At 39.0% G+C, this 23,582-nt stretch overlaps 1 protein-coding gene across 1 annotated transcript in view; it reads left to right on the forward strand.

Annotated features, from left to right (window-relative positions):
- Positions 1 to 23,582, forward strand: part of COL25A1 (collagen type XXV alpha 1 chain) — a 509,464-nt gene that overhangs the window by 363,067 nt on the left and 122,815 nt on the right. Inside the window, exons 8-10 of the mRNA XM_061419417.1 lie at positions 9,984 to 10,055; positions 10,796 to 10,903; positions 12,395 to 12,430. Of these exons, the coding sequence (XP_061275401.1) occupies positions 9,984 to 10,055; positions 10,796 to 10,903; positions 12,395 to 12,430 (216 nt within the window). The remainder of the gene's footprint in view (positions 1 to 9,983; positions 10,056 to 10,795; positions 10,904 to 12,394; positions 12,431 to 23,582) is intronic.

Below are 23,582 nucleotides of genomic sequence, written 5' to 3' on the forward strand. Positions count from 1 at the left end.
CAACTTACCAGCAATTTCCAAGTATACCTTCTACCTTTTTGCTCACTATACTTCAGACTGGAATGCCTTCTTCCAGAGGCCCCAAGTCCACACCCCACCCCTCCTCGAATATATTTTCCTTTTCATTCTTCTTTGCCCATCTCAAATCCCAACTTTACAGAAGCACCACTCCATCCCCAAGTCAGAATGTGCTTAGAGAGCATACTGCTTGCTCCTCTAATCAGCATTTTTGTTGTTGTTGTTCAATCACTCAGTCACGTCAAGTCCGACTCTTTGCGGCCCCATGGACTGCAGCATGCCAGGCTTCCCTGTCCTTCACTATCTCCCAGAGCTCAAACTCATGTCCATTTTGTTAGTAATGGCATCCAACCATCTCATCCTTTGTTACCCCCTTCTCCTCCTGCCCTCAATCTTTCCCAACATCAGGGTCTTTTCCAGTGAGTTGGCTCTTTGCATGGGCCAAAGCAATCAGCAATAATTCAGTATATTTTCTATTTAAATTGATAATCTTGTGATAACCTCTCTCCCCACTAGATTTAAACCCCTACAGCTTCTGTCACTGTATTTTGCATATTGTTTGTTAGATGAAGGAATGGACGTTTCAGTTAATTCCTTTCAGGTCATCAATCTGACTTCCCACAGCAATCCCACACCCCATGGTCATCGCTATTGCCCTTGTCCTAACCTTCCCCAAGTGGAGAACAAGGTCTAGGTCTCAAGGAAATACATAGAACATTACCTAATCTTTGTAATCCAAGTGTAGATTCAGCATTTCTTTGGAAAAGAAAAACATGCTTTCTCTTTGGCTCTAATATTCATCTTGATGATACTGTCTGGAAGGAAAGTGTCAGAGCCCTTGGAGAGCCACCACAGGGTACTTGGTTCTCCGGGTCTTACCTTAAACATCACTTCCCTCGGAAGTCCTCCCTGACCACCTCATCTCAGTTTCGGTCCCCTTTCTGTGGTTTCTTGTGGCCTTTGTTTTGCCAACAGTCATCATATTCGCTTCGGGGGTGTGATTCTCAATCCAAACTCTCAATGAGTAAGAAATATGATTCAATTTTCTATAACAACTTGATTTTTGAATCTAAACCTCCGTTTTCCTGTGCCAGCTGAACAATCAAGATCAGTCTTCTTGGGATTTCTACACTTTTGTTTCTCCTTTTGGACCAATTCACAGTTCTAGGGTCTTATAGCAGCAAAAAGCCTGGGGATGGGAACTGAGAGACACCTGGTCTTCCACCATCGGCCCACAGAGTCTGCTGCTGAGAAGGCAGCAATGACCCAGCTAAACTGCATGGCCTTTGGAGACCATGTGTCACTGCTGCATCACCAGGGCATCGCGGGGGACTCTGCTGTTTCTGTGCCACACTTCAGACACAGAAATCTTTTTCAGGGCTTCCCATAGGCCTGTGCATCTAGGCATGTCACATAGCCATTTCTTCTTTGCAGTATTACTGCCTTGCTGGAAGTGCTGTAGGGAAGCCAAACCTGAGCCCCCTTTAATCTTGGGGACCACACTTCTCCTTCTCTCTTCCAGTTTGGGGAGTATCTTCCTGGATATTTTTGGTTTCTAGCAATGTTGGCAAACAGGTTTTATTTTCCACTGTCTCCTCTTACCTCTCCTGATGCAGTAGCAGATGGCCAACCAAAAGCTTTATTGAGAGATTAAAAGAAATGGAGGAATATAAGAGAAAAAGAGCATAAATATGTATGTGAAAAGAGATCCCAACCACATTTATAATTGCCTGTTTAACGTCTACCTTTCTTCATTATACTCTAAGCTCCATGAAGCCTGGGACAAGGCTTTCTAATCTCAATATCCAAATATTGCCTTTTTATAGTAAACATAAATTCTTGTAGTAGTACAAATTCTTCTTGAATAAATGAATGAATAGATGGGAATGAAATTCAGAGACTGTGAAGAATTTATGGAAAGTATGGTAGCTGAGAGTGTAGATTCTGGGGCAGATGGCCAGTATGTGAATCTTGGCTCTGCTACTTATTGCTAGTTGGGCCAAACACATAGACTCTCTGTACCTCTAATTCCTCATCATTCAGATGGTTGTTCTGAGGATTAAAAAGCTAACATTGAAATTCTTTGCTTCCATTGCAGGGAGCACAAGTGAGATCAGGGAACTAAGATCCCGAATTGATAAAGCTCTTAGAACTCATGCCTGGCACATAGTATCATTTGAGTGTTGACCACGATCATTACCATCGTTATCATTATTTATTGTCTCATTATTATTAAGAAGCCCCAGTACAGGACTGAGCCAATGACTTCGTTGTTGTTCAGTCGCTAAGGCATGTCCGACTCTTTGTACACCAGACTCTCCTGTCCTTCAGTATCTCCTGGGGTTTGCTCAAATTCATGTTCATTGAGGTGGTGATGCTATGATCCAATGATAGCAAAATATTTATTTAAAAATTGACATAATTTTAATTTTTCACTATTTCCCATACTGTGAGGCTATTTTGTTTTCCTCCCTGTGTCCCACATCTACGCATCTCTGATTTCCTCAGGCTCAGGCAGTGATTCTTCAGGAATCCTACCTGTTTTCATGGGGGTCTCATCTTTTGTTGATATTTCTTAGTTGTCTGTCCTTAGTAAATACAACACCTCCTGAAACTCCTTCTCAGATCATATGTGCCAAGGAAATCCTGTCTCAGTATGCATAGTTCAGGCAGTTTCTCTTATCCTTTACACCCTCCCATGTTGAAATTTATCCACCATCTTTCTGCTTAGTTACAAGATCCTCTGCAGTTTGGCTTTGCCTACTTGGCATTTCAGTAGCTATAATATTTAATGACATGACTTTGTCAATGTAGAGATTGCACTATTCTCTTCTAAATAATTTGTAAACTCACACTTATTTTTTACATATGAAGAGATAATTCCTGGAGTAACTAAGGTTAACATTTATGGTAGAACACAATAGCTGACTGTGTGGATCACAACAGGCTGTGGAAAATTCTGAAGGAGATGGGAATACCAGACCACCTGACCTGTCTCCTGAGAAACCTATATGCAGGGCAGGAAGCAACAGTTAGAAATGGACATGGAACAACAGACTGGTTCCAAATAGGAAAAGGAGTACGTCAAGGCTGTATACTGTCACCCTGCTTATTTAACTTATATGCAGAGTACATCATGAGAAACACTGGGCTGGAAGAAGCACAAGCTGGAATCAAGATTGCAGGAAGAAATATCAATAACCTCAGATATGCAGATGACACCACCCTTATGGCAGAAAGTGAAGAGGAACTCAAAAGCCTCTTGATGAAAGTGAAGGAGGAGAGTGAAAAAGTTGGGTTAAAGCTCAACATTCAGAAAACTAAGATCATGGCATCTGGTCCCATCACTTCATGGGAAATAGATGGGGAAACAGTGGGAACAGTGTCAGACTTTATATTTTTGGGCTCCAAAATCACTGCAGATGGTGACTGCAGCCATGAAATTAAAAGACACTTGCTCCTTGGAAGGAAAGTTATGACCAACCTAGATAGCATATTGAAAAGCAGAGACATTACTTTGCCAACAAAGGTCCGTCTAGTCAAGGCTATGGTTTTTCTAGTGGTCATGTATGGATGTGAGAGTTGGACTGTGAAGAAAGCTAAGCACCAAAGAATTGATGCTTTTGAAGTGTGCTGTTGCAGAAGACTCTTGAGAGTCCCTTGAACTGCAAGAAGATCCAACCAGTCCATTCTAAAGGAGATCAGTCCTGGGTGTTCTTTGGAAGGACTGATGCTAAAGCTGAAACTCCAATACTTTGGCCACCTCATGCGAAGAGTTGACTCATTGGAAAAGACTCTGATGCTGGGAGGGATTGGGGGCAGGAGGAAAAGGACAACAGAGGATGAGATGGCTGGATGGCATCACCGACTCGATGGACATGAGTTTGAGTGAACTCTGGGAGTTGGTGATGGACAGGGAGGCCTGGCGTGCTGCAATTCATGGGGTCGCAAAGAGTCAGACACGACTGAGCAACTGAATTGAACTGAACTGAACTGAACAATAGCATAGAATTTAGAGTACCTATAAAAAACAAATATTAATATTCTGAGCCAAATATTTTATTTAACTATGGAAAGCTAGCTCTTTCAATAATTATCATAAGACAGTCTTTTTCAGCCAGCTATAAATACTGATTTTCACAGGCTCTGATGCTCATTTTATTTGGTTGTTCAAAGAATTATTTTAGCTCTCTAGCTTCATACAGCTGATTTTTCTATTCAGACAGATTATACCATCTACTACAATATGGAATGATTTACCAGCAAATTTCTTTCTTTTAATTTTTCCCTTATTTAGCCTTCTAAGAGTTCCTGCTGTTAAACTAAAGTAATTCTTTTACCTAAATATTTTTGCATTCTATTATAATATTTCCCCATCTGGTCTCTCTTAGCTAGAAATCATTTTATCAACTTATAGGAATATTTGTCTTTATTTATGCTGCTCACATACCCACTATAATGGTTATGCTGCAATGCATGATATGCTTTGGGTAAACAATTATGATACTATTTACATTATGGAGATACTCGGAGTTTCTCATTTTTCAGCATAACATTTATCATTTGTTCCTAAAAATTTGCTATGAGGCCCCCTTGACCACCTTTATAATTAACATAATTGTTAATATTTTCCTCCAGACATCTACAACCTCACAGACATTCCCTTGTGCTTATTAGTGAGCATTTATCATTAGTAATATTGGCCATTGTTAGCCTGCTCTTACTATGGGTCATTTATTTAATGATGCAGTAAACAGTGGAGTCAAGTATATGTGTATGCCATTTTGAGTCATCTGCCTGTTCAGAATTTTTGTTAGAAGAGTTCCTATTCTTCCTGTTTCTACAACCACTTTTTATTAATTCTATTTGTAGTTGCCTCTTCCTCTGTTCATCCCTTAAATTGAAGTCTTTCCAAAGGTTCCTCCCTAGGTCTATTCTCTCTACCCCCTCTTTAAGCGACTTCACATAGCCCTGTGACTTGAGATTCCTACCTCTCTCCTGAATATTTTATATGCATATCCAACTGCTGCCGCTTGGCTGTCCATAAACACTTCAAATTCGGCCATCTAACTGAATTCATCATTCGAAACCAACTACCTGCTTCCTTCTAGTATTCCCTCTACCATCCTCCTGTTGCTCACGGTAGCGACATAGGACTCTACTCCTCCATCTTCTCTGCATGTTCTCAGCGAAGCTACAAGTCTCGTGAGTCTTACCTCCTTAAATCACATGAAACTATGAATTTGTCCTCCTCTAGTTCTAGAACATAGCCCCTCAACTAGACTACTGTGCATTCTTAGTCACTCAGTCGTGTCCGACTCTTTGTGACCCTGTGGACTATAGCCTGCCAGGCTCCTCTGTCCATAGGATTCTCCAGGGAAGAATTCTGGAGTAGGTTGCCATTCTCTTCTCTAGAGGATCTTCCCAACCCAGAGATCAAATCCAGGTTTCCTGCATTGCAGGTGGATTCTTTCCCATCTGAGCCACCAGGGAAGCCTGTAACATTTTCCTAAATGATCATCCTGTCTTTGATTTTATTATGGCTCTGCCAACCCCTGAGCCCTCATTCACCAGTCTTCCATGACTCTGCCAACTGACTGTTAGGTGCACATCTTATTTCCTTTGCAGTCTCTACATGTCTCCATCATAATGGTTAGCACTTCCTATCTTTTCTGCCCACTTATTTTTCCCTATTTCCCCACTACACATTAAACCCAATGAGCTTGGGGTCTTACTCACCATGCAATCCCCAGGGCCTAACACAGTGGAGACTACACAGGAGGCACTCAGTAAATGCTTATTAAATATTGCTGTATGTTAGTCAGTTTTTCAGCTTTCTGATATTTAAACTATAAAACCAGTAGAGAGAAATTATAAACATGTAAATTTCATGATGACAAAGTCTGAATCAGAATTCCTAGATTAAGTTTCTGGCTCTATCATTGCCTTATTGCGTACTTTTGACAAAACACAAAATTTTCTCAGTATAATGTAATCACATAACACTCATCCTTACTGAGTACACAATAAAAATGACAATAGCATCTTGTATTTAATGGCTTCCAAGTAGTTAGAAGCATTTCTTATGAAGTATGTATTTGCCCTCCATCCCTCTGGGGCAGGCCAGCATCTTTCCTTCTAGAAGGCAATGAAGGGGGAGAGAGTTCCTCCTGTAACGGAATCTGAACCCTAGTCCTGGTTGGTGACCTTCTTCACAGAATGTGGGGAAGATTCATGAAGTTGTCTAAGTCTTTATGCCCAGGAAAATGGGTTTTAAAAAGTAGTTTTATACTCTTGTGTATCCAATTTCTTAAGCACTCAAAATCTTTGGGGGTGAAAATGAGTACAAATTATTTCAGTATTTCAGCTGATTCCTGGGCTCTTTCTCCATGTTTTTCTGGAGACAGATTTTTTCTTTCCACACCCACTCAAACCATCTGTGTACCAGGCAAATTTTCTGAGATGTAAAATCAAGTGAAATATGTCCATTCCATTTATTTAAAAAGGCCTGTAAGTAATGATACTGTGGAAGAACGGCATGTGTAATGCTAAAGTGCCCTCTCTGTGAACAGCTAGGGCGGCCTAGCAGTTGTGGTCACACGAAGCCTGGGTGTGCAGACAGGCACTCGGCACCAGTGCTTTCAGACTCGCCCTCCAAGGACCTCCTGCAGGAAGCAGGGTCAGCCCAGGGTGCCTGTGTGACCTGGGGGTCTCCCCTGTGAGATCAGGCTCTTTACCACTGTCCAGTGGTAACATTGTTTTAAAGTTTTGTGCCAGGGTTACATTCTACCCCATATTATGTCAACCTTTGCTTTATTTCAAAATGTTTCAAATTACTTACCATTGGGAATTCCCTGGCAATCCAGTGGCTGGGACTCCACAGTTCCACTGCAGGAGGCATGGGTTCAATCCCTGGTCAGGGAACTAAGATCCTGCAAGCGCCACAACCAAAAAAAAAAAAAAAATTACCATTCATTAAAATTGAGTCTTAAGGAAGAGGCACCACATTTATTATTGTCTTTAAGCTCTTCACAGGACACTCTCATCGTGATCTTGGTTAAGCTTTATCCCAGTTTGAAACACACAGAGTCCTAGGATATTGTAGCCCAGGCTGTGAGTTTGTTGTTAGAATTCATGAGAATTGTCCACCTGTCTCTTTTCTACTTCACTGCATGTAAGCTCCTGAAGTCCTTTTGGCTAGCTTGCTAATGAAATCTTTTAAATGTTGTTTTAAGCACCTAATTGGCAGTGTGTCCACAGTTAAGATGATTGAGGAATATATAACCAGCTTCCTCAAACAGAGATTTTCTGTTTGAGAAAAAGGGTCTGTCTGAGATGGGAATCACCTATCCACTTCTCTCTTTAGATCTTACTGGCAACTGGAAACCAAACTAAGTTCTAAAACTTAATGCTTTGTTGGTAAGCATTTAGAAAATATAATCAAACAGCAAGCTGGTCATGTTCAGATATGAGTAAAAAAAGTGACTTATTTATACATGCAAATTTCAAAACATTTGTAAGATTTACCATGTGTGCTGTTAAAAAGGTTTTTTAATTTTAAATTATTTTTGTTAGATAATCCCGTTTCAAGTGACACTATGATTTATCGCCACTAATCAAGATTCCGATCCCTCATAGACTTCTTGTTTGTATCTGTTTTTGTTCTTTGTTACATAAATATGAGGTTTATATATAAAATTCTGACTGTGTAATATAGGGCTAATGAGTCACAGATGGAAAGATGCTGGCACGTAACCATCTAATAACATTTTAAACTCATATTCCATAGTAAAACAAAAGCAAATTGTACACATCTGTTTTCCAACTCGTAGCATTGCTGAATTTGTGAAGAGTCTATGTTTAAAGAACTTTTACTTGAGGAGAACAAAAAGAGGCTATGGGTCACCCTGAAACTACCCAGCCACCCAATAACCTTATTGGAAAGGATTTGGCAAAAGCGATGCGATGTCCTCGACTTTGCCTCCTCGGAAGCCCCAGCTCTTAAAGAAGGAGAACCAAAGGCATTAGGGCTGAAGAGCTGTCTCAGACTACAAACATAATTTTACTGGCTCTCTTAAGAGAAAAAGATTTCTAATAAGGGGAAATAGGGGAGAAAATATACCCAAACTAATAAAATTTAAAAACTAGAAAATGTCTGGCTTTTCCCCAAAAATATCCTTAAAATAGATTTGGGTGGGAAGTGGGGAGAGTGAGGCATAAACCTAGGAAGGAATCTTGCAGACGCTCAAGGCCAAATATTGTGGTTGTTGTTTGCTTTTTGTATGGTAAACGCATTCTGTGTGGGAAAAAAATTGGAATACAAGCCTCTGGTGTCCCGTGTCATTGAAAAAGAAATCGAACACAGGCAAAATTTCTCTCTCAGACCTACCCAATTGATAAAGCCTGTGAAGACAAATTAGTACAAGCTAGTAAAGTTCAGGCCGTTCAAAGCATCCCTCCCTTGCTCTCCTCTGTTACGGAATTCAAAACCACTTTTCTGCTTCAGGGGGGTGTGTGAACTGTCAAGTTCTCTTGGAAAAGTTACGTGACAGAAGCAATTACTGCAGAGTGTGACCATAAATCCCCCTGACACGAAATTCGCATGTTATAAGAGACAGATTTCCATCCACCACCTCTGCAGGCATTCCTGAGACAGGAAAGACCTGAGAGTCATCATAAGATCGGAGAGAGAAATTTTGATATGTGGGTGGTAAGACTATATTTTGTGAGGCATACTGCAGTTATTTGGAGGAATACGTCTGATCTGACTGCAAAATTCTGTTCACTGTTGTCCAGAAAAAGATTTAATACATGTATATCCTGAGTTGTAAACAGAATTCCAGTAGAAGGAAATTACAGTGTTGTGTTCGTAACAGAGTCTGTAGTTACCTCCATTCTGTACTAACATTTTATATGTAAGAGTCCAGAAATGTTGAGTATATACGTGGGATCCCAGTGGACCTGAGTTCTCTAGTTGACCATTCCCTTGAAGGAATGCTTGGCCTGGGGACCCCCTGTGTCTGACTTTGTTTAGGGTGTGTCAACAAGGCAAGACTTACAGCCGGGATGGGGTGGCTTTAGGTGCGTGCTTGTTTTGTATGTCCACCGGTGGAATGTCTATGTGACGTTTTGTGTCGTGTTGTTTTGCTGCTGTGCCCTGTCCATAGGGTCTGCCAGGCTTCCCCACAGTTGCCGCTCTGCACAGTAATCAGATCCTCACCGTCAAGGTTTGTGGTTGGCACCCATGGCTGCTCGGTCAGAGCCCGCAATCAGCATAAGAGTGAGCAAGAACAGCTCAACTGGCTTGCCGAGTCCAGTCACTCCCTTCCATCCCGCACAGCAGGTCATCGGGCATCCAGGACCTCACCTCCATCAGTGAGATCACATGTATATTAAAAAGGAGACTCTTGACCCCGAAAGAGGGGAGGATATTGAAGTCAAAGAAAGGCAGGCAAGCTCTCATAGGCTGTGCCATGCCCTGGTAGTCTGATTGGCATGCATCACCATGCTCTGTGAAAGCTTTCAGTACATCAGATAATCCTAAATACTCTGGACTTCGGGCATCAATAACGTGACAGTCGCGTTCATGCCACATTATGCTGGTTGATGAATCTGACAGAATTTGAACCGGCACTTTGTCTCTGGACTTTCTGCTCGGAGTGCAGGTGACTCGAGGTTACCTGCTTCGCTATATACAATGTTTAAAAAGACCCAACACCCACAGCAAACAAAAAAAGATTCATTTCTAACCAAAAATCTGGTTTCACCACCCCATTTCAGGGTTATGGTTCTTTCAAGAAGAGCCAGAGGGTCCAATGTCAGACACAAGTACCAGTTCTGTTTTTCTGGATGGTTATTATAAGTCTAATGCGTGTATCTTTATTTCTTTCTTGGGGTCTTCTGATGCCTATTCTTCAACTCTCTCACCTCTGAACTCCAACCTTTGACCTCACCTGACTGATCAGATGGTGTTTCCTAAAATCAATCATGGGTTTCTCTCTGCTGATCAGCAGCTCATTAAACGCCGCCTGATTAAGGTAGTGCTTATTCTTGCTCAAGTTGGATTTCTCCTTTACATTCAATTTTTACTCTGTATACTGTTGCTTAACTATTTATCTTTCATGGGTGGGGTGTGGGTGGTGGGTATTTATTTTAAAATATACTACAGCGAAATTATGTTTCATGAGCTGCATTTGTTTGAAATGTATATGAAAATACCCAAAGCAAAAGGTATAGAAAGTCTATCTAATTTTTTCTTAAATGAAGAAAAAGGAAAACAGCTTAAAAATTATATCCAGCGATAGATCCAGTTTCTAAGCTCTCTAGCTTTAGAAATGTATAAATTATTTCTCAGCATGACTAGAGCCTTGTGTGTCAAATTTTATAAGTTATGAAAAAGTAGATATTTGTCCAATTATATATGCAGCCATTTTATTAAGCAAGGTGAATATAACCGATGCAGCATTGTCATGGATAAAGTTATGCAGAGGTTTTCCGCCAGCTCTAATATAATGATAACGTACACACTACTTCCAAGAGCTGAGAGTGCTGGTTCCTGAGCTTTGATTTCAACAGTGTCTACTCAGCTCACCCAGCATGAATATTTATTTGTTTCCTGCTGGCAGGCAAATTGCCTACAGGCTTTACGTTTCTGGTTGTTCGGGTTCTTTTTATAGTATAAACATGGATTAGATAATACAAATTTAAAGTGTTGAAAAGAAGACCTGGGTCTTTATCTCTCACAGTTATTGTTGGTCTGTCCCCTTCTGCACTGCAGGGTGACCAAGGTCAGGCTGGGCCGCCAGGCCCTCCGGGCCCACCGGGCCCAAGAGGGCCGCCTGGGGACACAGGGAAGGATGGCCCCCGCGGAATGCCAGGCATGCCCGTGAGTTGCTTTTTTGGATCCGTTGTTCTCACTGGTTTTGTTTCCTTTGAAGTGCTGAGAATTGGGATGGAGTTGGGGATGAGGGGCTGGTGGAGGTCAGGTGAGTGGAGTCGGTTGAGGGAACTGGGATGATAGGAAAGTCACCGGTCAGAGAAGCCACTGCCAACAAGATTCTGCTCCACACTCAACCCACTGGGCACCCATGCAAACCACAGGAGAGGCCTGGAAACAGCGACTGACCTGGTGTTCAGGTAAGCCTCAAGAAGCCTGCGGGTAGAGATGCCTGATCACATGTGTCCTGACTGCCACGGAGGACCTCAAAACCTTTGGTTTAAGTGGAAGACTGGCTTGAAAAACTAGACGGGAGATTGGTAACATCCCACAGGACCAAAACAGAGACAATAAAGTCGTATGCAATTTACAGAAAGTAAAAGAGATAAATCATTCTAATGTTCAATCCCTTGCAAGTAATTGCTAATAAAACAGTGAAATTAATGGTTAAAACAACAGCATTTACGATTTGAATATCCTTTATCCTTTGTATGTGAAGCTTATGAATAGAAATGACTTAGCCATCTCAATACTTTGATCTAAGTACTAATTTACTCAGTACTTACTTACTTAGATAGGTGAAGTGTCAATAATAGAGTAACACAAGACATCAGATAAATGATTTAGTTTTGTAGAGGCAAGTCAGCGATTTAAAGAAATAATGGAAAAGGTAAAAAATTTTTACACTTATGACTTTTGGACCAGAAGTTTAGGTTTATTGCTGAATTAAACTATTTATTTAATATATTGCTTTAACTTATCTTCATTAGTGTTTTCACAGTACAAAGGTAATAATAAAATATTAATCCACAAATAGAAAAAATTGAAAATAAAGGTAACCAAAAAAGATAAACATCTGCCATAGTCATTAATGTTTGGCATATTTAATTTTTATATTTGCATATTTATTTATGTGAATATAGGGTACCTTAAACCTTTTCTGAGACAACCCCCTCTCCAAAAGCTGCGGTAAATTTGTCTTATGAATGAAGTTGACTTTCAGCATAATTTTCTGGTTGTTAGGACTGCTTTCACCGGACCATCAGAGATAGAGGTTTCATCTTAAAACTGTCTTCTAAGGTCTCACTTTTTCTCAGGATGAAACCCCAAAAGATAGAGAAAGCCATAGCTGCTTTACAATATAATCACTCCTACTAGTTTTATTTAGAAAACCTTCTTGGCATAGTTATTAAATTTCTGCAGTAAGTAACATAGAGTCATCATATTAAATCTTAAAATGTTTATAAAATGCATTTGAAGAAACAACTTCAGTACTCTTTAAATTTCATTATGTTTGCATTCCTCTCTTTAGCCTGAGAAGTATATATTTACATTCTCAATCCCCAGTGGATATTGTGAAAAAGACAAAAAAAAAAAAAAGATTGACATTGGTTTGTACTGTTTATGGCATTAATAAAATTATCATTATTCTTTTTTAAGGGTGAGCCAGGGAAACCAGGAGAACAAGGCTTGATGGCAAGTATCTGAATTTCTCTTTTCCTATGTTGAAAAGAATGGAAAGACAAGTTACTCAAAGCTGTGCTCAATATGGTGTGTAACAAATGTATCAATTGTGTAACCTATAACAAAAAAAGAGTAAGAATTAGTAAAAGCTCAAAAACTGATAGTGATAACGGAATCACTTTGCTGTACACATGAAGCTAACACAACATTGTAAGATAACTATACTTCGATTTTTTCAAATGGTAAATGTGTATGTGTGTGTATGTGTGTGTATGTGCGTGTGCTCGCACGTGTGCTCGCTTAGTTACGTCCAACTCTTTGCAACCGCATGGACTGTAACCCACCAGGCTCCTCTGTCCATGGGATTTCTCAGGCAGGAATACTGGAGTGGGATGCCATTTCCTCCTCCAGGAGATCTTCCCGACCCAGGAATTGAACTTGCATCTCCTGTGTCTCCTGCGTTGCACGTGGAATCTTTCCCCCACTGAGTCACTGGGGAGGCCCTGGACTCCTTTAAAATAAACAAGCAAAAAAAGTGATAGACTCCGTTCATCACATGGTAAGGAGAGCATGAAAACACATCTGCAGAACTGATACAGGAAGAAAAGAAAGAGGGAGATTCCAGGTGAAGCAAGTGACAAAGAACGCTGAGGAAGACTTCTATAAGAGAGATGAAATTCAGGGATACGCCTGTTAAACAGAAATGAGACATCAGAAGAACCAGGTGTGACTTCCCATGAATTAGTAGAGCAAACCTTCCACAGAGATTCAAGGGGGTTTTCTTTTGTTGAAGGGAGAGAGCAGTTGTGCCTTTTTGACCCCCAAAATTGATAATAAAACAGGAAAGTTAATGGTTAAAACATCAGCAGTTATGGTGTGAATATCATTTGTGCTTCCACCCAGAAACAGTTGTGCCTTCCTGATTTCTGACATTAAAAAAGATCATCAAATGATTCCTCTTGGACTTGCCCATAGACATGTGGGTCCCAGCTCCTCAGGTTTGTTTATCCTTTGCCAGAGATAAAGAATTTGGGGCAGCTTGCTGAGCCCCAAAGAGTAGAATTCCTTCAACCTGCCTCTTCCTGTCTCTGCCTGCCTGTCTCTCTCTGGAGTCGCCTCTCTGACCTACTTTGTGACATAAGCAATATTGGGGAACACAGGGCTGTGGTCTAATAACCCAAATTCCAGAGGATGGTGATGTCTCACACTCGCCCTGGATACAGTGATGACAATCAGCTTGATCACGTCCATTCCACGCGATGTGTGACATGCAGCCTGCAGATGTTCAGGATATAAAATGTATTAAAAAAAAAAAAAAGTTAGCTGGGTCGTAGTGAATGCACAGAAACACGCTAGTTGGCCAGTAATTAAAACAAATGTGTGCATAGGCTAAAGGTCAAAGGCTTCCCCTACACAGGATGCCTTTAGCAGCCCTCCTGGGAAGACACTCAGCAAGCTGTAGTCCTAGCTGTCATGGAGCTGTCTTCAGAACGTCACTGATGAAGTGGAAGCATCCTGGGACCACACCTGACCCACTGCCTGGAAATTCTCTGCTCCTGACCTATAGGATCAAGATAGATATTTGATATGGATGATCGGGCAGGACGGATTCTTTTTTAAAAACAAGTAAAATCAAAGAAAAGCAACAACAGTGAAAGAGCGTATGTGAAAATTAAACAAAACATCTGTCATCTGTGGTAACTTTTCATACAAGTGCAGCATTAGCTCTCAAGATTATAGGATCACAGAAGGTGAAGGATCTTTGGAAATCTTTAAGCATTTGAATGCACCTGTGATTTTTATCATGGATAATGGTCAAAACATTTTACTCCCATACACTCTTATATCAAAGATTACTTGGGATTCTCAGGAGCCCAGGTATGCAGAGTCAACTCAGATTTTTATCATTGCCAGTGATAAATGGTTTTCTACCCCAATGTCCAAAGCAGCTCTGTAACAGATAAAGTTCTAAAATAAAAATGGCTGTTTTAAAAATTATAATCTTATCTTCTCTAAATTCATACATGTGCTCTATGATACACTTTGGGAAGAACAATTTAATCTTAATTCCCTACTCTTCCTAGCTTAATGTCATTAAGTATAAATGTCCCATCTAGTCCTAAATGAATTATATCATTGTCTTAATTTGCTCCAATTTCCCATTTCATATAGCTACTTTTCAGATAAAGGTGATCCTTGGATATTTTTTCTCAACTTTTTTTTCTCTTTAAACTCTTTAGATTTAGTTCATACTCTCATTTTAAAAAATGCTGCTAACAAATTCAGTTGAAATCACAAATGTTTGAAGGATGTGTATAATATAGTGATCTTATAAAGTGCGTTGCACAGTTCTTAACAATGTAAAATTCTCCTTTTAAAGAAAACTTGTATAATATATATTTTTAAAAGTAGATAAGTATACGTCTCAATGAATCTTCACAATGTACATAATTGTGTAACCACAAACTAGATCAAGAAATAGAATGTCTCATATCCTAGAAAACCTGCCCTGCTTCCTCACCATCCCCCTCTTCTACCTTCTGCTGAAATAGATTAATTTTGCCTGCATTTGAATTTTATAGTAATAGAATCCTACAATATGTAACTTTTGTGTCTGGATTCTTTCATCCGGCGTTATATTTGTGAGATCATCCACCTCTATTTTAATAGCCTTCACAGCTGGTTACAAAAAAAAAAAAAAAATTAAGAGGAAGAACCTTACTTCCTTGACTTCCCTGTTAAAACTACATCACTCAAATAGCAGTAAATGAATGAATAGTCTGTCTGACCTTGGGCAAGTCACTTAACCTCTCAATTATTCATCTGTAAAGAAAGGATAATAATACCCTCTCTACCTCCCTTATGAGGTTGCCAAAGACAAATGCAATAAATTAGGAGAAAGCACTTTAAAATATATAATGAAGAATTGTATGAGTATGTTATTATTATTATCACTCAATTGTTCCCTCTAGAGTAAATTACAGGTGAGCATGGATTTATATAACAGATGTATTCCTGTAAAGTTCTATATGAATCAGATTTTCATAAATCAACATAGCTTAAATGTACTGGGAAATTTTGCTATTTAAGGCAATCCTATTCAGAGTCTTTTTGTAAAGGAACATAATCCCCTAATTCCTCTTCCCAGAAAACCAAATTTTTATATATTATTTGCTTAAAGAGAAATATTTCTATTTTTAAAGAAATCACTATTTATGTTTGTTAACTTAAATAGCACCTGGGTATTTTAACCTATCTCAAAGAAGAGATACTAAAAATATAATAGCAGCTTTCATGAGGAGAAAATTTTCCTTAGAAATTTTCTTTTTCTTTCAAATATTACATGTAGGGGATGGGGAGCAGTGAGTGTGTTTTGACTCAAAGTCTGGTAGAAAGAAAAGTACATCATGCCAGTAATTCTGACCTCAAAACAACTTAAAGAGCGTATAACTGTAGTCTGTGACCCTTTTTACTGATCTATAAAATGTAGGCAACGATTTCTATTCTACCCCACTCACTGGGATATGGTAAGAAGCAAGTGAAATAATAAAAAATGTGAAAATGCTTTATGAAACAAAAACTTGCCATAAGTGAGAAGTATTGCTGTTAAGATAAAAATGTCAGATGCCATAACTTCACTTGAAGAAAGCCCACTCGATGAGCCCTAAGGGCTAACAGAGTGATTATAGCTATCAATTAGAGTGTGTCAAATACTGCGATTGATAATGCATCTTAATCCTTTTGTCTTATTTGTTGCTGTCATTGTTTTTGGCCTTCTCTTACGTATCACATCTTCTTACATCATCAGCTTTTCACAACACACCACCAGTTCAACCAAGGGAAGATAATAAATGCCACTGCTCTCATCTTTTGCATAGTATGCTAAACCCACTACATCTGTTGGGTTCTATCATGGGAGAGTGTTTGCTTTCATGAGGATCTTGAGAGGCACTATAGAATTTTTTTAAAGTTTAAGTATCTCTAATGATGAAATGGAAAAACACTAGGAATGATCTAAAATTAGCTCTTATAAAACTGTTTATGAGTCTGTCAGGTGGGGAATTCGTTTTTGTAATCCAGGCTATATATTTTATATTGCAAAAATAATCATCTGCATATTAACAGCATCTCTGATAGAATAAAAGAGAAGTCTTGCTTCTCAAGCAGTTCCACATTTATTTAGCCCTGCTGTGCATCTATTCCATAAATAAGGCCTTCAGGTTTTCCGAGAAGTTCTGGAGGAGATTTTAAAAGGCAGAATCTTGAGCTAAAATAAACTGGACCCTATTTAAATAAAGAGAAAATCATTCTGGCTTGTAAAACTAGACTCAAAAATCAAACCAAGAACTGACCACAGCTGGAAATGCTAAATTTCTGAACCCCGGGACAAGTTATCTTTTTCAGTTCTTTCAGTTCAGTTTAGTACAGTTCAGTTCAGTCTCTCAGTCGTGTCCCACTCTTTGCGACCCCATGAATCGCAGCTCACCAGGCCTCCCTGTCCATCATTATCTCCCGGAGTTCACTCAGACTCACGTCCATTGAGTCAGTGATGCCATCCAGCCATCTCATCCTCTGCCGTCCCCTTCTCCTCCTGCCCCCAATCCCTCCCAGCATCAGAGTCTTTTCCAGTGAGTCAACTCTTCGCATGAGGTGGCCAAAGTACTGGAATTTCAGCTTCAGCATCATTCCTTCCAAAGAACACCCAGGGCTGATCTCCTTCAGAATGGACTGCTTGGATCTCCTTGCAGTCCAAGGGACTCTCAAGAGTCTTCTCCAACACCACACTTCAAAAGCATCAATTCTTCAGCGCTCAGCCTTCTTCACAGTCCAACTCTCACATCCATACATGACCACTGGAAAAACCATAGCCTTGACTAGACAGACCTTAGTTGGCAAAGTAATGTCTCTGCTTTTGAATATGCTATCTAGGTTGGTCATAACTCTCCTTCAGTTCTGAAGAACTTTTCAGTTCTTAGAACTTTGAATAGTATTGAAATAGTATTTTTGAAGGTGTCTTTCCTTTTGATATTCTTACAGTTTCTTTCTTTGACAAAAGTAGAAGTTCTCAAAAACATAAAATAAATGATGTATATTCAGTATACCAACTTGTCCCAGTTTGGGGTTTTTTTTTTTCATATTTATTTATTTATTTGGCTGCACTGGGTCTTGGTTTCAGCATGTAAACTCTTAGTTGCAACATGTGGGATCTAGTTCCCTGACCAGGAATCAAACCTGAGACCCCTGCATTGGGAGGTCAGAGTCTTAGCCGTTGGACCACCAGGGAAGTCCCTGGAAATTATTTTTTTATCCAAAGTATCTATAACCAAGGTTTCCTAGACCATATCCCTTTCCCTACACTGAACTCTTTCTTCCTCTCCCTCCCCCTATATAAACGCAAACTCCATAATGTATCCATTCATCTCTTTATGAATTATAAGAGTACTTACAGTGTCATTCATTGGGCCCTGGTGGTGTCTGAGAGTTTAAAACTCAGAAATTTTTTTTTCTGTTATTGTTCCTTAAAGTGGAATTTATATCGTATCCAAAAATTCATAGGTTTTTTTTTTAGTTTATTTTTGTTTTGTCTGCAAACACGTTTAATATATTTGAATATATTAAATATTCAAATGAATACAATGAATTGTATTCAAGTGAATACAATGTATTTCCATAGTAGCTAATAACATAAGCATAAATCATTGCTTCTGCTTCATTTAAGATAAAATTGAATCAACCAATATGTGAAGATTTACTTTAAACATATTTAGTTATAATGTACTGCTATGCCACAGATTTGATAAAAACTTATCATATTACTTAATTGTACTTTGCTCTCTCAGCCTTACTAATCTGCAAGATGATAGAAATCAGACACAGCAGAAGGATTCCCTTCATGATTTTAATCTGGTGGAGCAAGAAAAAGTGTGACAGTGATGGGTACCCAGTCATGTCCAACTCTTTGAGACCCTGTGGACTGTAGCCCACCAAGCTTCTCTGTCTGTGGAATTCCCCAGGCAAGAATACTAGAGTGGGTAGTCTTTCCCTTCTCCAGGGGATCTTCCCAATCCAGGGATCAAACTGGGGTCTCCAACATTGCAGGCAGATTCTTTACCATCTGAGCCACCAGGGAAGCCCTGGTGGAGCAAACAAGCCTTTCAATCACAAATAACCAAAATGACCTAAATCATCTTAGGGTATTTAGTTATTAGACTAGATTTAACAGTGAAATTTTTTTTGATAAAACTGCGTTACTTCAGTTATACACACTGCCTGCTGCGATGCCTTAGCAACCGTTCTAAGCTTTATTATCTTCAGTTAATTTAACTGCCCACGAAATAGTGGTGTGTAATAATGGTGTGTAAATGCCACACCAACAGAGCTCTTCTGACCTATGGTGCTTTTCTCTAGAGCCCGTAATACTTGGTTTTCCAAATTGGCCAAGGCCTGCTCCCTTGTTCTTTCACATGTACCTAATATCCAAATCTCTACTAGACTCCAGCTCTCACATGTAGATATCTGGAATGCTCACAGGATCAAACTCCACCCACGTGCTTCAAAATACCCACCTCTTTGCCCTGTTACTATAGTGCACAGCAGTGGTATGGCTCACCCTCAGAAGAACAGACCTGGGAAGACGGCAACTCACAGTCCCTGAAGTGAGCTCCAGTCACTGGGGTGGAGAATTCCAAGGTCACAGGTACCCAGAGGACAGTCAAAAGTCAAGGAGTGGGCTACCAAAGGAGGAGGAGTGCAACCAGGAAAGAGATCTCTAAAGCATGGGCCCCAGTGCAAGAACCCCCTTGCCCAGGGTAAGGGCAATACCAAGGCCATGTGTCTGAATGGACTCTTAAACAAATAGACTTCTGCTTTGGTCGGTCACTTCCTTTGAGAAAACTTCACACACAGTCATAGATATTCACATTTCTCTAAGCTAAGTTAGAAACTGTCTTCTCCCCTCCTGCACATTTATCACATCACATATAATATTAACTGTGTTTGGAGCTTAGTGTATTCAATAAACTGAGTGACTGAATGATATGAATTGATGATTCAGTAAATCAAGTACCAATGCAAGGAAATCCTATTTAGATTTTTATTTTATCCAGTGTCATAGCACACCAGGAGTAGGATTAGACAGGATAAATACAACTACAAAACCACTTTTTCTTCTGCATCACTGTGTATTCATTCATGTATTATAGATAATTTGCAATATGAATGTTCATGAATAGGCATAGTGTAACTAAAAGACTGATTTTCATGAGGAGATTGAAATAATAACTCACAATTTTTAGTCACACTCGATGAGTATTTTTTAAATAGAGCATAAATGATTTAGAAGAAATCTTAGGAATCATCTAGTTAATCACTTTAAAGATAAAGAAATAGCATCAGGATGAATAATAACATGATCAAGCTCACAAAGTAGTCCATGGCAGAAGCAGGGTCAAATCCAGTTCACTGGATTGCAGTCTTATGCATTTTACACCCTAGATCTGCTAGATCTACACTTTCTAATATAGTAGCCACTAGCCATGTGTGGCCATTTAAACTGCAATTAAACAAAATTAAATTTAAAGTTCAGTTCTTAATAATTGTACTAGCCGCATGTCAAGTGCTAAGTCACCACATGTGGTTACTAGCTACCATACTGGGTGGAGCAATAGAGACTATTTCCGTTATTCCAGAAAGTTCTATTGGACAGGACTGGTCTAGATAGAAAACAGATCTGAACAGTAGATGAGTATATATTAAGGTCCTAAATTTAAGTCTTCCTTCTGCTGATTGTGGGATATTTAAATTTTAGCAGTTAGTGTTTTTTAGCATTGTTGATTTAACATGGGAAAAGCACTTACACGTTACTCCTTAGAAATATTTTTTCCTGAGCGTAGCATCGGGTGATAGGCCTTCATAAACCATAAATTTACTGCCTTTATGGTACACTGGGGAAGTATGCTTAATCACAGAGGGCAGAAGAAGCCTGTTAATTTTTCTTTCTTTCCGGATCATTTCCATTTTGGATATAGCACTGAGAAACAATTTATTAAATATTTATAAAGGATAAAGTGAGCTAATTTCAGCCCTGGATATCTGGTAGGAGGTGATAGAGTCTCTGTTTGGGGATCTAATCAGAGCATAGATTCTCAAATACCTAGATCTGTCTTAAATCTGTTTGCTGTAGTTAACGTTCAATTTTTTGTCTTGGGTCCTGGTTTCATCAAGTGGTAAGAAAAATGTACAGCTTCTTTAATTTCCTGAGCATTAAGAGACCTCCCTTAAAGAGGTTGGCGCTTCAGGATTTTGAGAAACACCAACAAATGAATCATCCGGGTTTAATATTTTTCCCCAAAAGTCAGCACATGAAATAGAGAAGTCAAAAATAATTTATTCTTTAAAAAAAATTAATTACTGCATTTAAAACTTTTTTCATCAAATATTCATGAATTAAAATATAGTAACATGTCATCTTATAGATAGGCTCTAAAGGAGACCTGTTTTAGAGAAACTTCTTCAAACAATAGAAATTATGGAGTGATATTATTGAAATGAAAAAATCCCAGATACTTGAGCAGAAACAACTGCCTCAAAACTGAGGACTTCAAGGAGAAAAATAGAATGATGTCTAACTTCCCATAAGAAGAGCTTCAGTTCAGTTCAGTTGCTCAGTCGTGTCCAACTCTTTGTGACGCCATGGACTACAGCACACCAGGCTTTCCATCACCAACTCCTGGAGCTTGCTCAAACTCATGTCCATTGAGTCGGTGATACCAACCAACCATCTCACCCTGTGTCATCCCCTTATGCTCCTGCCTTCAATCTTTCCCAGCATCGGGGTCTTTTCTAATGAGTCAGTTCTTCACATCAGCTGGCCAAAGTATTGGAGCTTGTCCATGCGTTTTCTAAATAGATAATGATGGATGAATCACCCTAGTGTTTTGATTCTATTAAGTACTACTGTGAGGCAACCATTTTTATTTCAAAATATTGTTTATATATACTGGGAGATTTTTGCTTTTTAAATTTGACTAAAAGTTTTAGACAGCCATCTATTAAAAAACAAAAAAACAAAAAAAAACACCAAGCTCTTTCCAGTGATAAGAAGGAAGATAGCTAGACTTGTAAAACAATGGCAGAAGTTTGGTAAATGGAATTTTGTAATTTTCATATTTACTCATTCATTGTTGCAATGCAGTCAATAATGATTTATTTGCTAGGAACTGACCTAGGTGCTGAGGATGTAAAATATATGACCTGAAGAATTTGCTTCCTAGTCAAGTAGATTTTATAAATATGTAAATATATTAAAATTCAGCCAGTTAAAATGTGCTCGAGAAACATGGAGGACAAAAACAGGCTCTGTCTGGGTGAACCGGAGAAGGTTCAAAGAGGAAGTGATTGAAGGTTGCTGAGCCTCAAAGGATGATGAAGACCTTTACGTGAAGTCTTAATGTATGGATGACTTGCTGTGACTGAAGAGAGAATTCATGGAGGACTCAAAACGAAAATGAGTCTCTCTCAGCTCAGCTCCGTCCCACTCTTTTTTTGTTTATTTTGTGCTCCTTCTTACCCAGTCCATCTGAATCATTGGCTTTTGTACTGAAAACATATCAGCACACTTTATATTCTAAACATTTCCCCAAAGTTTCTAGTTTGGCATTTCCACACACTTAAGCCATGAAATCTGAATCTTGTAAAACATCACTTGAATTATATTCCAGTCTCCCATATAATAGTGGCTAGAGTTTATGTTTCTTGACCCTCTCTCATCAGACATCCAAGCAGAACACGAAATGTTGTAAAAGTACATCTTACATGAATCCCTCTTAAGTAAGACAAGCTTCTATTATTTATTTCAAATTTCCCCTTATTCTTTGAAACCAATTTTTTGTATCTTCTGATCTTGTGACCAGGTTAATAGCTTTCACAAAGTTATAATTAAAGTCCGTTGCAGCAAACTCTTGAAAAAGTCTGATATTAACATTTTATGACTCCAATAAGTTAGATTTCATGTTATCATTTTTCCCATAGAAACAGACTTTAAAAAGTATTTTCTTCATTTTGCCTAACTTTTATTAAATCATGGAACAATTCTTAACTCAAAAAGGAAATAATTTTAAGTGGCTTAATAGATTGGGGCTTTTCTCTCCTTCACAGATGGACCACCTCTCTTTCGTTCCCTTTGTTTTTTATTACAGAAGCTGGTTGTATATTCTTGCATCCAGGAATGACCAGCAGCTTTCAGAGCTTCAGTTTTACTGTTAGCCATCAGGGACAGAGCAGGAACTATGTCCGCCCCCTGCTCACACAGAACATCATCTCCTAATAGCAGGCAACCAGAAGTTGCCTTAAAACACCTCCCAAGAGGCATCCTAAAGCACATCATTTAGAAACTCTACATCCTGTTTAAGTAATTAATGCCTCAATCAAATTTGTGCTAGCATCAGTAGTGTCGGAAAAATTCATTAATTTTTTTCTATTCCATGATCTCTCAAACAAAAGACTTTTTAATTTAAAAAAATGATATTTTTACAAGCTGGAAAGTGAAGCCAATGCATAATAGCTATAGAAATACCCATTTCATAACTGCCTGCTTTGAAGATTACCATGGTTTGATAATTCTACTTACTCTTTGCATGATGGCTTTCTGAAGTGCATTAGAGACCTTAGACCTACATTCACATCCATGACAGTCTCTGAACGAATGAGACCACGTAGACAAAATGATTTTTGTTTTGCAGTTTTAATGTAGAAACTATGAATTGAATTACTCTACTCACTTTTGCACTTAGAGGTAATCTAGAGGCTATGAAATTAGGCTTGTAGCATTAGAATGACTTGGGTGAACAGAAGTGAAAAATCTTGTCATTGTAATTTTTTTCTGTTGTTTGTTTTTATATTCTTTTTATTTTAAACTTTTAATTTTGTATTGGGGTATGGCCAATTAACATTGTTGTGATAGTTTCACAACTAGTGAAGGGACTCAGCCATACATATACAATGTATCCATTCTCCCCCAAACCCCCCTCCTATCCAGGCTGCCACATAACACTGAGCAGAGTTCCATATGCTATACAGTAAGCCCTTGTTAGTTCTCATTTTAAACATAGCAGTGTGTACATGTCCATCCCAAACTCTCTAAGTGTCTCTTCACCCTGGCAACCAT

Source organism: Bos javanicus, chromosome 6 (assembly GCF_032452875.1).
Source record: "Bos javanicus breed banteng chromosome 6, ARS-OSU_banteng_1.0, whole genome shotgun sequence".
NCBI classification, from domain to species: Eukaryota; Metazoa; Chordata; class Mammalia; order Artiodactyla; family Bovidae; genus Bos; species Bos javanicus.